We start from the raw sequence: 16,337 nt of genomic DNA, 5'->3' as shown, positions 1-16,337 counted from the left end.
AGCTCCCTTCAGCATCTTTAGCAGCCTGAAGCTAACGCCTGGCCAATTAGTGTATGTGGTCCAGGAAGGACACAACCCATTTCAAAAACACATTCAGCCCAAGATCAATCCAAGGACAGAACATTGTCTCTGAACAAAATTTTGATTTCTCATCCAATGAACAGTTCATACCACCCATAAAAACCAAAATGTTTTCCACTTCTAAAACTGCATCACACACTTTGCATCAGACACAATTTTCTTTGTTTTATTACAAACAAATACGGTACAAAAGCTCTACATATGGGTTCAAGGCAATGCTTTCATTTTTTCAGTAAAAAAAAAAAGAAAAAAGAAGGGTACATAACAGTTTAGAAAAATCTGCCAAGTGGGGGGGTCAAGAAAATGGACCCATTTAACAATAGTAAGTATAACAGGAACTGGATTTCTACAAATTGTGAGGACGAGAACGCACATTTTCTAAATGAATTAGAAATCAGGATTTATTCACAAGATGGCAAAAGAATCCTGATGGTCAAAAATCTAGTTTTATTACATGACTGAGTGAAAAAACAACAGTGAATATAAAGCACACACCCCATTGTTTGCACAGAATTAAAACAAACCATAACTTAACATTATCTGAAAGCCCTTATCAAAGCTGTATCAAGTCTGAGTCCGTTTAATGAAGATGAATGGATGTGTCGACAGCAGCCTTTCTCAGGAGTGTGAATGTTTTTCACGGGCAAAGTGAAAAGGTGTTGGCTGAAGCCAGGCCCCTTCTTTGGCCTATAGTCCATGCAAGGTGGAGCTGATGATGTCCATGAAGGTGGCTTCAACGCAGTAGCATAGCTGAACATCAGGGTCTGCTCCACTCAGTTCTTCTGCTGTCCTCTGGGGTAAAGTCAGCTTTGACGATCCCTCTACCTGAACTGCAGCCTCCTGGGGCTTATCTTTCAAATACTGCAGGCCTGAAGTAAGAAAACAGCAAACTGCTGAGACATTTTAAATAACACTGATCGATCTTATCAATGATAGTCTTTACTCTCCATTTTCACACTATCGACATGTTTACAGTTTATGGTATATAAAAATATATATCTCTCTAAAAATCCATCATCAAGCACAGGTTGCACCTAGTTTCACAAAAGGTCAGCCAATAACATTTGCTGACCCCCCCCAAAAAAGGACAGAATATTTTTTGTCAATGTCTGCATCAGTGCTTTAATGTTGACTGGTTTCCTATCATAGAATATTAAAAAGAGACATTGTTACAAATTATGTGTACGATTGCTTACGGGCAATAAGAGGGTCAATGTCCCTGGCCTTGGTGGCTACATCTGAGGCACAAACTTGTCCCACTTGTACCAGTAGAGATGCCACTTCATCATAGAGCGGAGGGAAAGCCTGGCAGAAGGCCACCAGGCAGGGCAGGGTGGGCATGAAGAAGGAGAACCGCTTGGCATGAGTCAGCACTAAAAAGCAGACATAAACACAGACTTATAGAAAGCACTGTAGAACAGCGTCAAAAGACTTGGTTCAAATTTTACACTTAATAATGTAATAGAGTGAATGCTGCACCAACAACCAAAGCCCAGATGGTGGCAGCCAAATATAAAGAAAAATACATCAAGGCATGTTTGTGTGACAGTAACTAATTTAAACAAGATGTAATTTGCAGTAAACAGTAAGTCTGTGTAGAGGAAATTCAATGATGAAGCTGCAAATGTAGATTTAAAAACAGCTTGCTGAATAAACAAGGCCATAATCTAAAGCTGTTCACTGACCTGTGAGGAGGGTGCCCATGACACTGATGGCCAGCCTGGCCACACTGAGAGACTTGGGTAGGGCATATTGGGTACACAGGTAAGACAGCAACTGGATGGCAAATATCTGAGGACACACAATCACAAGGGGCAATACATTTGTGGGAGGTATGCAAATGCTTCGTGCAAACACGGAGTAAAACACAGCTGTATGAGGGCATATCAACACGGGTTGGGGGGGGGCGCTCACCTGCTTTTCCAGCTGGGGTTGGGCCAGCAACTCTGGGATGAAATCCAAACAGATATGGATAGAGGGAATGCCTGCCACAGTTAGAGGCAGCAAAGCTTGAGGGTAACCCTAACAGAAAGACAGAGCAGGACATATAAAACTTACGGTAAACACAGAGGCATGTGGGATGAATCAAACCTTTACATAGTAGTGTGAGAAGGGGTGTAGTAGTATTAATCTGACTGAGGAATGACTGGTGTGGTCATCTGTTCCTTCAATGAGTACTCCCGTCACTTACGACTAATAGCAGATTGGGAAGGCTAATGACGTCAAACGAAACTGGCACCTTTTTAAAATACTAACTAAATGCATTTACACAAAGGTGTTTGCACGGTGGCATTACTCTTCATCTGAAAGTCTAATTATGTAGAAATGTCACAAAATCAGACACCTGAGTTCAAGAGTGGTATGTCCTCCTGATTTTGTTTGAGTCAGATCTATTTAAACATTATCCTGCTCTGTGTTTCTGACTGCAACTCTGCCAGCCTTTTTCCTCTAATATTACCTGAAAGTGAACCAACTTGGCAATGTTGGGGTCAGCAATGAACATCTGATGTAGCAGACAACAGATGAGACATTGCACCTCCCGTAGGTCACTGAACAGGCCTCCCTCTGGCTCATCGTTTTCCACGCCCCCTCTGACCTTTGGGCCCAGGCTTCCCTGTTTTGCTTTCCCTGGTATGGGACCCCTGATGCTCCTCAGAAGGCTTTCTGTATTGGCACCCAGCCGCTGCTCTTCAGAGGTTGGCAGACATACCTCAAGAAGAATCTGGACTGCTGCGCTGTCCTGTTTGTCAGAAACACCTGGTAAGTATGGCTTGGTGTGAAAAGGTCATCTTTCATGTTACATGCATCCATGATTTATACATCTCCCAGGACAATAAAAAGAAATGGATACCATAAAGAAGTATGATCTGAGTATGTATGTGGGTGTGTGAATGTGTTAATTCGTAGCTGAAATACCTGTGCAGCTAAAAGTGCATTCTTCAACTCCTCCCTGGTGACCTCAGGTGTATCTGGTTGTCCGGGCACCCCAAGGCTCGAGACAGTCTGGGTCTGCCGATCAAAGTCGGCCGTCTCCTTCAGGTGGCCGTGCAGATATGCTTTGGAGGCCAATAGGTAGCCATTGAGCATGTGAAGGACAATGTCCATAAAAGGAGGACACCTGCGCCAAAAAATTATTAAGAACAATTCAGATCTTTACTGAGATACAAATCCAGTGCCTGTTTATAGTCATCTGTTGCAATTTGGAAAGTAGAGTCAGGTGTGCAGCCAAAAAAAAAAAAACAAAAACTTAGAAAGTTAATAAAACAACACAAAGGAAACAAGATTTCTTGACCATGGAAACCAGATTTCTAAACACACCTTAAATAAACTAAACATAATCAATGCAAGTTTTTAAATAAACAGTGGTGCCTGCTTATGTGTCCACTGATTGGCTGGAATTTACCAAATGTTGGGAGTCCTCTAATTACCTGTATACTCTCTGATCACAGCGTAGCACAATGAGAGGATCCACCATCAGGTCATTCTGAGTGTATCTCTGCTGTCTGAGCAGCTTCGCTGAGGGTTGAAGGGCATTTACTGTCATCACCCACAACCTGCAACACAAACACAAAATATATTTTTACATTCATTCCTATTGCAAGTATTTTAAAGTAGAGTAACATTCAATTGATAGATAGATTGATAGGTCAATATAGAGGAAAAGAAATTCAAATGAAGTCAAAATATGATGAAACACAGTAGTTGGGGTTTAATAACGTCAAATGATTTGCAGATGAGCTTGTCCCAGCATTTCACCCTCACTCTGTCTTGTCAGACTAAAGTTAAAACTGGACAGCAGGCAAATCTTGAAGCTATTCCTGCTGCAAGCACACTCACATCAATCAGTTAATCTGTGTGATATCTGACACTACTGCCCTCCTCCCAGATTGCCAAAAGTATTAAATCTAGCTCTCCACAACATTCAATATTACGACAGGCAGTGTGGAGAAGAGGAAGGCTGCAGTAATCCTTCACTTTTCCCTCATGTAGAGTTTCCCCCAGTTTTCTTGCCCTAAGCTCTCCTTGTTAGAGACCCCTTTCGGATCGATAGGTAAGGCTGCTCCTGTGGAGCCAGGGGCAGCGTGAGGGTCACCATTCACCGTCCAGAGTTCCCACAGGCTGAGAGAGTTTCCAGGTTCAATACCACTGATATATTCTCACAGGAATCACTGAGTGAGTGGCCTGGAGTTAAAGGCCACAACTGTTGTTCCACACGACCTCCTTTAATCTATTTATTGACTCTCAGTGCAGTTTTACAGAACCTTGGTAGAGATAACACCATGTCCAACTCTCTGTTAACCTTTTACTGAGAGAAATAAAAAATTAAACCAGCAGCCAAAAACAAAAACAGAAATCTTAATGTTATTACATTGCATATAATGAATAGGAGAAGAAAAACATCTCATCTGTGGATTTTTACTTGAATTTTTTTTTCAGGCTCTTTTTAATATATTTCCTTTTTCTAAAATTAAGCTGAGGCCTAAAAGAGGCCAAATTCTAATTACTGAAGGCAAATTAATAGTTTGAGCTTATATTTTTAATGCAAGCATTATTTGCATACCTCAAATTAATATCACATTGACTAGGAATATCCTCATAATGGGAAAACTAAGCTTGTGTGATGTTGAAACACAAATGTCCCACTTCCATAATGCAGTACTCCCATATGACATTCAGTGATTATCTCAATAGAGACAGTCACGGTAGCGTTTTCTATCCTACATCTACAATACGTAATGGTGTCCAGAGTATATACCTTCGCGGCATTACAGTGTTTAGGCCCATCCACAGCTTACTGAGGGTCTGCAAAATGCGACGTGGCACAGCAGACTCCAGCAGCAGAGCCATGCTGGCTGTGAGGGCTTCTGCATAAGGGATCAGGTCTCCAGGTGAAAGCAATGTTAAGTGCTCCAGGATCCGCATCAACCTGGGACTACTGGATGGCAACTTCTGGAAGGCTGGAAGGGGAGAAAACACTGTTGAATTAGTCGTCAAGCTCTGGTGCTGTGGAGTGAAATGCTCACACTAAACTGAACAAAAACCAAAAACCTCTGAAGTATCAAAAGTCTGCAGATCAAACTACAGACCAGTTGACATTCGACTTTAACATATAAATAGCTTCATGGGGTATTACTGATGTCAAATCTACAGATCATCTATGTACTTATTGCACTAATTCTTACTGTAATTATTGGTTTATTCAATGTCAAAAAAAAGAGAAGATAAAAAAAAAAAAAAAAAAAAAAAAATCGCAATATTGGAAATGTTTTTAATTAGATTATTTTCCAAAATCGTTCAGCCCTAGTTACAACAAAGGAGCATAACTTTGCATACACATACACGTGTGTGTGTGTCTGTGTATGTATGTATGTAAACGATAAAGTTGCAGTACGAAAATCAAGTAATGAACAGCTAATTACAACATAATCCTCTAAACCCCTTCAGGATGAACCACTGAGATAAGATTTTCGTTGGAAAAAGGCTTTCACCTGCTGGTATAAGTATCACATTCCTCTTCCACCCATGGCTGATAACATGGCATAAGACTGTATAAAGCATACTATTATCTCTGGCGGTACTTAATTTACCATTAAACATTCTTGGATGCATTTTGTATTCTTAATATTCTACTTTTTTTTTTTTTTTTACTCTATTTATTGGATTTTGAGATAAATATACAGGAGCGCTGAATGCAGAAACCTTAACCCCAACCTTATGTGTTACTCCTATTTCTTTCATCCTTCATTCATAATCCACTCACCCTGGTGAAGTTGGCTCTGAGTGTATCTGCAGGTGTTGCTGGTGAGCATCATCTTCCTCAGCAGGGGCAGGGTTCCCGTCACCTCCTCCTCACACACCCAGTCCTCGACTAGACATAAGTGGGGGTAGTTCGTAGCCAGTAGCCTCAGCAGCGCAGAGTGGAGACCTGGGAAAAGGGACAAAGACACCAAGGTTGTTTACATGTGTATTACCCAAAAGATCTTCTTTCTGTGTATAGCATATATAAAGATAATTGCTCACTTGGGTTCATTATTACTACCTGCTGTAGAACAAACACCAAATATAGTAGGGAAAAGATATAACATATAACATTAAGACCATGTCTCACCCCCGAGTTCCTGTTGCAGTCCCTGGGCCTGGGTAACTAAGTACTTAATGGGGATTTGGTCCATCAAGGCTGCTGAGTAGGATTTTGGTTTCCTCTGCATCAGGGCTAAAACAAATAGCAGAAGAGGTGACTGAAGCAAAGAAACTAGAGAACAGTAAATAGACATGGTGAGAACATCAAGGAAGAGAAGATATATAAATGTTTTATTTGAGAGTGTAAGTACGCTGGAGCCACTGTGCCAATGTGTTAGAGGAGCGGAGGTGATTTTTCATTGATGTGGGTTCATTACCACTGCTGATGGGCATCATTACTCCTTCCTTGAAGGCTTTGGGTGCACTTGGGTAAACACAGCAATTAAGGAGATGGGCATAAACTCTCACATAAATCTGGCCTAATGAAGGGCACAAGGAGAGCTTGTCCTGGGAGGGTATAAACACTGACTAAGCTAACCACTAATGCTCTATCTAACCTACAGTTGTCCTAGTTAGCTTAGCTCCCACAGCCATTGTACTTGGCTCTTTGTCAGACCTCCATTTATTCGGTATGAAGCAGCCAACAGTCAGTGTCAAGAGAGAAAAGGATGAATGGCTGCACATCCAGAGTGAGAGTGTCTCCTACAACTTATCAGAGGACAAAAGCTGCCTTTCTCCTCTCATTGCCAGACAAATTCCCCATATCTCACATACAATGACTTCTTCAGTGGAGGAGATGACAATGGCTGCACTTTAGAAAGGAAAAAAAAAGTAGCTGAGAAGGAAGTGTGCCAACAGTACAGAAGGAGGCCAGGCAGATTGCAGTGCTGTTTGGGGCAGTTATTGTCTTGTAGATACCTAGTTGTTTGGTACTCGCCAACAGGTTTTCCTCATAAGACAGGATGTAGTACAGGATAAGGAGTTGGGTGGTGATGGAGTAGCGCTGTCGCCCCCCTCGGCTGCCCTCTCCTTGCTAGACAAGATAGAGTGATAAAGCAAAAATAACCTCTGAAGGCTGGGGACAATCAGCACAATATGGTTATGCATCAATGAAAATGGAGATGGATACTTTCAAAGGGTTTATCAGGAGTATCAAATACTGTGAGGCTTGCCAACTTTAAATATCATTCAAACTACTGTCCAATCATTATGTAAAATTAGTTTTCAGCAGAAATTAATTTTCAGGGACAAATTCAGCTAAAATACTTGTAAATCCTAGCAAAAATAAAAACAAATTTTTCCAACAATCATGCAATGAATTAATAATATAAAATAAAATACAAAATGCACTGGTCCAACAGTAAGAGCCATTAAAAAAATATCTGTCTAAAATGAACATTGCCTTCAAACATTTAAACATGAACATAGACAATGAGAGGTAAAATAATCTAATAAAAACACACTGATTGAACGAGAAACACAATTTACAGGAATGTAAATTCTTCAGGGTGTATGTTTTGTTTCTGGGAAACCTTTGGGATAACTCACGGCTGCAGAGCACACAAAGATATTGAGGATCTCCTGCTCAGTGACTGGCTGGTTGGTAGCCTCTGGGTTGGCTTTTGATGCTGGGGTAAGGATGGAGTTTATGTAGGCATCAATTAGAGGAATAAGTTGTGTGTGCATGGGCGTGGTTGTCTCACAGAGTTGGCGATAGATCCAATCCTAGAAAAAAAAATACACCAGTTTAGCATTAATTTCAGAAACAGTCTAGAACTTTGTAGCAAGTCATCTAGCCATCATTCTAAACCACATATCGTACATATCATACCTTGATGGACACTTTGTGCTTGGTGAACGCTCGGCTCCGAAGGAGCTGATAGATGCAGTGAATGGGGAGGAACCCTGAGATGTTGGCACTTAAGTTATTGGTCACTGCAACCCTAACTGCATGGGCTGTAACCACCTAAATACCAAAAAATTACATTATCCGTAAAATGACAAGGGAAAAAATTTGAAAGAGTTTTACATCACATTGCTGTGAACATGTGACCTCAATTACACTACATAATATGTAAATGTACTGGCAAATAGATTTGTGGGATGTGTGTATGTACCTGTTCTGTGAAGATTTCTTGCACGAAGATGGTCTTCATTTTGCTGAGAGAGCTTGGCTTGATGGCAATCTGAAAATTTGAACAATGCATGAATAAATAAATAAATAAATAAATAAAAAGATGCACAGAGGTGTGTTTACCCTTAGTGCAAAACAACCTCCAGGCTACAGTGCTGGTATTTTGTTATTCCCTCCTTTCATATTTCATAAAGAAAATTCTACATGGCAGGCACAACATCACAACATTGAACTGAGAGGATTGCCCTAGGGGTGGAAACAAACAGGCTCTAAATCCAATTACATAACACATGTTAGTGGAAAATACACTGAGACAGGAAAACTATTTAGTGCACAGGCAGGAAACAATTGTGTACTTAATAAGGTATAAAACAGGAAAGTGGCCACAGGGTACGGATTGCCTTGGCAGATATGTATATGCTGCAAGTATTTCATCAGTGATATAGTCTTCATATGTATCACTGCTGTGGATAACTGGGAGATGTAGCTGGTCAGCCAGACTGTTGTATTGATCATTGCCTCCCTCTCTTCCACCTACAACGTTACCTTCATCCCCAAAGTAGAGCACACCAGCTCAATAATGGAGCTGAGCTGGTTGCTATGGAAATACATGGCAACCAGTAATAGCATCTCTCCAAAAGAAGCAGATACGCCTGCAGCACTGTAAGGAAGAAGACACACATGAAAGTGACGCAAGTGAGAAAGACACTTAGATTTGTCGTTAATCCTGCAGTTTACAAGACAGAATTTTAATTAAATCATTATGCTAGTTGCACCAGTCTACAAAGATGCTCACACATACACTACAACGTCTACTTTCTATCAGCCTGTATCCCCGTGGTCTTCCCTAAAAATCACTTTAGACATAAGTTGAGGATCTATTTTTAGTGGACTCAAGTCATGAATAAAGACAAATGTACTCCTCCAGTTATCATTGTCATTCATCACCTGTCATTCCCACAGACAACAAAACCCAGAGACAAAACAAGCACACTTTCAACTGAGTGTAAAAACATGAAATTTACCCTAACCCTATGTTTCAACTTAGTCTTCATTCAAATTATTGCAGTAAGCTACAGCTGACATACTAGTCAGAAGCAACTCATTAAAATCATACACAATTTATTTTGTCATCATGTTAAAGTAGGAAGACAGCATTCTCTTGCCAAATTCTAGAATGATCAGATATTTTTCAGGACCAAAATAAAACTTCTATGATTGTACAATAAAGTACAACCAAATAAACTGAAACACTGCAAGTGTAACACAAATAATGAAATACAAATAATTTTTCCACAAAGTGAATTACATATTTTGTCCAAAGCATATTTACTACATAGTAAAATTGTTACTTATTATTAGAATTTTTTTGCCTTAATGCTGATAAATATTCACAATTTATTTCCATTTTTAAACTAAGAACCACAGTTTTTCATAATATAATTCAAAAATAGCTCATTATCATAAATATGTAAATCTTTCTTACCTCTCAAAGTATTCCTCCTCTTTGATCATCCAGCTGAGCCACATGACCATAAGCTGCTCCTGCTCTGGGGTGCTGAACAGACACCCACAACACACAAACAGAAACACACACAGTACAATGTTTGCACTCCATCTAACAAAGAGACAGTATTAAATGCTAAAAGAGGCAGACAAGACCTCTGGCAAGCGGCCTGCATTGGCAGAAAATCAAGAATCAAGACCACCTGTTAGTTAAATAGAGTTTGTTATCCCAGCCTATGAAAAACACTAAAAGTAATCAATAAGACTAGCTTTGTGTACCTGACTAGGGTAGGGAAGGCCAGCAGCTTGCAAAAGGACAGAGAGACAAAGCGAACACCGGCAGGAGTGGCTGGAGGCCGGCTGGTCATCAGCTGCAGCAGCTGCTCTGCCTCTTCATCTGTCGGCCTTGGAGAGGGTCAAAAAAAGAAAATTTTCTTGATGACTTGAGTTCTTAAAGGTACACATTAACAAATTGCTTAACTGTAAAACTTTTACACTTTTTCACTGATCCAAACAAAGCATTCTGACTTAAAACAATAATACAAATTACTTGACAATAGAACACATGACAAAAATCAGGAATACAGAACTACGAAATATAAAAAGGAATGCTATATACTCTCTGACCTACCTGAGACCTGCAATGCCCATGAGGGCACAATACAGTCGAAGCAGAGCGCTGGCCTTCACCACATGTTCCTCTCTGAGGCCAGAGTACCCTGAGATGTTCTCCCCTTCCATGTCACCATCGTTGGGGACGTGTGTACTGCGTGAACGTGGCAGGATGGCGACCAGCTCCAACAGCAGCTGTCTGCGCATCTGCCACAGCACTGAGCTGCTTTCTCGCTTTCGCTGGCAGTACAGAGGGAGAGAGAGAGTGCAAGTCAACTGGCGTTACTCCATTCTAAAGTTCACATTTAAGAACAGCAACCAACAAATGAGCAAGCACAAGCCACTGTTTAGCAAAGGTGTTTATTTTAAGGTGTGTCAATTAACTGCCTATACACATATAATAATTGGGCTGGGTATATTTTTTCCTTGGCTGTTTGTTTTTCCTTGAAGAAAGTACCATTCATAAATTGCTGGGAATGCAAGGATATGGAAAGATAGGGAATCACTTGTATCAATTTTTACATTTAAAATGTTAGCTTGTCCATGAGAACATGGGTGTTGGTGTGCGTGTGCACATCAAGCTTAAGTGTGAGATTATGGCCACAATTTATACATACTATATTATACTATACTATACTATACTATAATACAGTATTTGTCTTAATGCAGACTAAGGTGATGCTACTAGAAAGAACATTTTAATCATTTACCATGAATCTAATCAAAGTGAAATCATAAATCTTGCATTCATGGCCTTCTTTGGTCCATTTCATCCAGCCATAGTAGTTGTAGTAGCTTTGTTTTGACATGTCATCTCATTATGAGCTCTTTTTGGTTGGTGCTCTGTGCTCAACAAGATGAGACAAAACCTGGTATCTTCTTATACCCTGGACACTCACCTGTTGTCCATTGCGGATGAACATGCTGAACCAGGTCCGGACTTTGCTATTGGTACCCAGCAGCAGACCACTGACATAAGAGACTAGAGGACTAACTGCCTCATCTGCTGCATCTGGTTTGTAGTCCAGAGTCAGAGCTACACCCAAGCCAGGCAAGTGGCACTCCTCCACCTGATGACACACAGAATTAACAGATAAATTATATTGGATATATTCTTCTTCCAAACTGCTCTTACACCTTACTGTCATATAGGGCATTCTATATAGTATAGAGTAATACTATTCCTGCTGTTACATCACTGTCCTTGTACCAATAAACCTTTTACACATCATTCCTAACAATGTGAGGACCATCTCCACCCTTTGGGGCTTAACCATTTTTCCTGATTCTTCCTGATACATATACTCTATATATTAACAAACCCCCACTGCCAACAACTGTGGTAGATTAGTGTCTAAAATAACCCTATTTCAGCACATGACTTGCTCAACAGCCTGACAGAATTACAGAAATTTGTCCCCTCTCAAATAGCACAACCAAGTGTATCGCCACATAAATAAGTACAGAAAGAAATGATTTCTGTGAAGTGTGTGTTTGAAATAATTACAGAATAAAACAGTCATATTCTAGTCTATCACATGGCTGACGAAACCACAAACTCACATTTACACCAACAGGCAATTTAAAGTATTAATTTGCTTGTCTTCTCATCACAGTTGTATTAGTGTAACTGACCACCATAGCTCTGATGTTGAGCGCCTGTGAGGGGTTCATCTGACATAGCTGCCTTAGGGCCTCAGTCCTGCGTCGACCACCCACACTCTCCTCATCCTGACGTTCTCCATTCTTGATGAGACCTCTGCAAACTGCAGTGACAGATTACATTTCAGTAAACAAGCAGCATATAAGAAACCAAGAGATAACTCATTAAGATAACAACATTTCCCTTTAACAATGGCATCTTTTAGCAACATGCTCACTTAACAGATTTTCACACAAAACAAAGCAAAAGTCTTAGTCAATACATTTTGATACTGTAGATGGTGATCATTATACGCTTCTCTCTAAGATTTACTGGCTTTCTGTATATCAGTAACAGGCAGTAGCAGTACAATTTCTCCAAAGTCACGACCATGCTGCGTTCTGCCATTAAAACATACACTCCATAGAATCTTGAGTCATTTATCTCCCTGTAAATGAGATTTAACAGCCATCGGCAGACATCATTTCAAGGGTGTGTGTCACTCTCTAGATGGAAGCTCGAAAAGCTAACCATTACTGGTTACCTGAGATGATGACATGCCCTAAAACAATATTAAGTTCCGTCTTTGCTGCCTCTGGATTATTTTCCATCACACAAAAGCAACTGGACTTGGGTCTGGTTGCCACCTTGTGTTGGCATACTTCAACTTTAGATCAGTTCATTTCCCTTTTAACTTAGCACAGTCTTTTTTAGAAGTCAAATTACAAAAGCTGCTATGTAACACGCCAAAATAAGATATTGACCAATTTCTGACCCTATGTGTGATAAGAAGGCCTTAGAGACAACAAGCATTTTCTTATGAGCCTTTCAAGGCTGCACAGGACAATAACGTCTTCATCAATCAGAGACATACCATCAGGGCTGCAGCATGGTAAGAATTATCGAGGAAAACGGCTACACAAAAACATGCAAGGTCAGCTCAACTGCCTATAATTATTATGAAACTATCATAAGGAAGCCTGTGAGGTAATGCCATATAACGGTCTATCTGAGACACACAAGGCACACTCACTAACCACATGAGGCAAGTACTGGTAATTAACCAGCCACTCCATTGCACATCATCAACTGATATTATGTGCAGTGCTGAGGCACAGATGAATTACCTTCATTGAAGCTGTCAGGGACATTGGCAACCAACAGACACAGAAACCAGTCACCGTTACGAACATGAAGCAAAGCCTCTGCTACATCCACAATGGGCAGCAAGGAAGGTAGCTCTATGAAACAAAACAAAACAAAACAAAACAAAAAAAAAAGAAGCAGCACATTTTACACCATAAAAAAAACGTAGGTTTTTAAAAATGCATTGCTAATATTTGCTTATATAAACTGTAATTTAAATATAAATTCATTAAAATGTAAAGCCATAAATATTACCAAAACTTTATGGAACATGAAAGAGCCCTACTAATTTAGCATCCCAATATTTGTAAATGCATTTGTGTATAAAAGCAGTTATAATCAATGCAATTGCTTTATAATAAAATTAGACAGACAAAAGTGGTTGGTTACCTGCTTGTAAAATGCAGAGCACATCTGCAACTTCTTCCAAATAAACAGGACTTTCAAAGAGTTCAGAAGACTTTAAGAAAAACTCTCCATTTGAGTCTACCACCTGAGAACCAATGAGGGAAAAAGTAATAGACTCTGTTGATCAATCATATAAGTTATCCTATTAGGTGAGGATGAAAGTACTGAGGGCCATTTCCAGTACAAAGAAACATTTAATTTTTCAATCAGTATAAAACCAGCTACCAGAGATGTGGGATTTGTGATGCCACCTTCAAGCTTCTATGAATAAGTGTAGACAGGTGTGCAATTTATATATGGACCTCTGAGTGTACCTTATTCATGATTGCCAAGAGTTCACTAAGGGTCAGACGGAGTCTCCTCAGAGGATCACTGTGTTCAAACTCCAGGGTAAGACCATGCTGTAGCTGTGAAACCAGGATGCTCTCCCCATTAGAACCCCCCACCTTGTGCCTGGCAGAGGAGATAGCACATTGTGTTTACGGCCAAAATCAAATCCCAATTCTATTCATTACCAGAAGTAACATTAATCATGTTCCTGTGTGCGAGTACACTATACCTAAGCTGCTGCTCCTTTCGTGCATCCTGTTCCAAGGCATGAAAGTCGACTGACAAAAGTGCTACAATTGAGTTGACAGCTTCCACTCCAGAAAGCAGGCGAAGGATGAGCTTCTTGTCCTGTGCCCACAACTGACTCTGATCAGCGGGAGCACACAGAGCCATCCTCACTAGACAGGGAAGCAGCAGCCTCAGCTCTGTGTCGCTTAAAGCTGCCAGACGAACCACATCCACCTTTTGCATGGCTTCAAAAGCATAGGCGCTTACAAACTGCAGACCTGTGCTGTCTGCCATCTCTTCAGTTAAACCTTGCTGAAAGAGGGAGGACCATTAAAACATGTTGATTCTCCGATCTGATGCAAAGTACCTACAGTGTCACTCACAGCACCTTGTGGGGAATGAGATGTTGTAAAAATGTATCTGAGACTGTAAACACTAAAGACCCTCAAGAAAACTACTCTACTGGAAGATTATCTTTATTTTCCATTTGTACACCTGCACACAGTCTTGGTACATCGGAAATCTTGTGTAAGAGCTGCGAGTCGAGCCAGAAATAAGAGAAAGGACCACATATAACAAGAGAATATGGACTAAATAGCAGAAAACAATAAAACTTTAAACAAATAAGGAAAGAAAAGAACATTACACCATGCAATTTCAGCTAACAGGAGAAGCTATGGACGGAGGCCATAGGGCTTGATAGGGCATTTGAGTAATGCTTTTGTGGTTATATAGTCTAAGGTTCTACTTAGTTGGTACAAAATTATGCTGCGATGGTAAATATCATGATAACATGGCTAACAAAACAAGATAGCGTTAGCGGTTAGCTAAATGGTTAGGTATGAGGTATAACTGACGCTTTTATTTCTGCTCGAACTAATTAATAAGGGTTCCGATTGCGCATGGTTTAAGTTGGATTGATTTTATTCCCCCCCACTTAGAAATTTAGTTAATTTAGAAGTACAGGTAATGTCAAAAGATGCAGCTAACGTGCCTGGGCAACTTATTAACATTAGCTCCCAGCTAGCCTGCTATGACTTAGCTAGCATTTATACACAGTGGTGGACTAACGGCTAAGCTAGGCTAAGATACGCTAGCTTGTGAGGTAGCTCATACTCGCTGGTCTGTCCCTGCCGTGTAAACCTCCCAAAGTCAATGGCCATTCAATAACTCAGCCAGAATCGCCTTACCTCGTATTAGGGCGACGTCTTTTCAAAAAGAAATGTCACCATGGAGGCCTTGAGCCCTCGGACTGGGGTCCGTACCACCAACCTCTACAGGGTAGTCCTGAGCCGGTGACAGAGGGGGGGGGGGAAGCTGCTCCCAGCGTTCACCGGCAGGTTTATGTCGTTGGAAGCTGTTTTGTGTTCACCGCTGTCAGCTAAGGTTTCCGCATGTCCATGTGGACCCGGTCTTGTCTTGGGTGCAGATGTTTGAGTTTTAAAGTGACGGGATCGGCCGTGCTCAGCCCGCTGCTACGCTGACTGCAGGCTGTGATCAAACTCTGACCGGCACCGGGTTGACCAGTCAGTCCAGGGCGATGGATATCTAAGAGCCACCTACAGCTGATGTTTGCTTTGGCACATCAGTCGGGGGGGGGGATCGGCGAAAAGCAGCGAGATGACCAGATGTGTGTACCATGGACACATAACTGATCACCACAGTTAATGTTTCATTAGCTTCCTATTGTTGGCCCATTGATGGAAAATAGACAATGGAGTGTCCCGCCTTCTGGGCAGGCGGTAAAGCTACAGAAATTGATATGTTTGGAGAGTATCATAAACAATAATTATTGTGGATGTGATGGTGTCTAAAATGAACCATGTGCAGATTTAAATTTGCATGGCTTACTTTGACTAACAGCTGTGAGTGCAAAGGTTTATTTACTCATAACTTAGACCTCTCTCTTCAATGCTGCAGACTCGTACCTACCCACTCATTGACATCTTGTCTGAGTAAATTCCACAGCATTTTGAAGTGGCACAATGACAGCAGCTGCTGAGGGATGAGGCTAAGCAGGAGAGGACCTCTGCATATTCAAAGGCTGCTGACAGCAAGAGGAAATGCAGAGAAGTTTCAAATGAATGAATTGCCAGCTGCTAGTACACAACTGCAGGGCAATTCAGCAATTTTCAAATTATTTTGCAGCACTATTTCAATACCTTTCCCAGAGAGAGTTTGGAAACATGCTTGCAGACATATTGTATAGCAGAAGCAGATTATTACTGC

The 16,337-nt window shown here is 40.8% G+C and overlaps 1 protein-coding gene across 1 annotated transcript; it reads right to left on the bottom strand.

Moving 5' to 3' along the window:
- Window positions 1–226: 226 nt before the first annotated feature.
- ints2 (integrator complex subunit 2) lies at window positions 227–15,603 on the bottom strand. The gene is made up of 25 exons (XM_029519054.1): window positions 15,299–15,603; window positions 14,110–14,420; window positions 13,865–14,003; window positions 13,533–13,635; window positions 13,124–13,237; window positions 11,990–12,120; window positions 11,254–11,424; window positions 10,374–10,594; window positions 10,022–10,147; window positions 9,723–9,794; window positions 8,783–8,897; window positions 8,220–8,288; window positions 7,934–8,068; window positions 7,651–7,827; window positions 7,021–7,135; window positions 6,191–6,295; window positions 5,843–6,007; window positions 4,838–5,039; window positions 3,510–3,635; window positions 2,998–3,199; window positions 2,540–2,821; window positions 1,996–2,103; window positions 1,767–1,872; window positions 1,278–1,454; window positions 227–950 (listed from the first exon to the last, which is right to left on the bottom strand). Exons 2-25 carry the CDS (start codon window positions 14,400–14,402, stop codon window positions 769–771), a joined length of 3,636 nt encoding a protein of 1,211 aa, XP_029374914.1. The 5' UTR covers window positions 14,403–14,420; window positions 15,299–15,603; the 3' UTR covers window positions 227–768.
- Between the last annotated feature and the right edge of the window lie 734 nt (window positions 15,604–16,337).

Source organism: Echeneis naucrates, chromosome 14, assembly GCF_900963305.1.
Source record: "Echeneis naucrates chromosome 14, fEcheNa1.1, whole genome shotgun sequence".
In the NCBI taxonomy this organism is placed as follows: domain Eukaryota; kingdom Metazoa; phylum Chordata; class Actinopteri; order Carangiformes; family Echeneidae; genus Echeneis; species Echeneis naucrates.
Note: the sequence above shows the minus strand (reverse complement) of the source record. Positions and strands in the feature narration are given on the sequence as shown.

Bases quoted from the DNA above. Each gene is read 5' to 3' on its own strand.
- ints2 (XM_029519054.1), bottom strand. From the start codon at position 14,402: ATGGCAGACAGCACAGGTCTGCAGTTTGTAAGCGCCTATGCTTTTGAA. The intron at 13,636-13,864 runs GTACACTCAGAG...ATTGGTTCTCAG, and splicing joins TCTTGGCAATCATGAATAAG to GTGGTAGACTCAAATGGAGA. The intron at 5,040-5,842 runs GTGAGTGGATTA...CTCCCCTTCCAG, and splicing joins TCAGAGCCAACTTCACCAGG to CCTTCCAGAAGTTGCCATCC.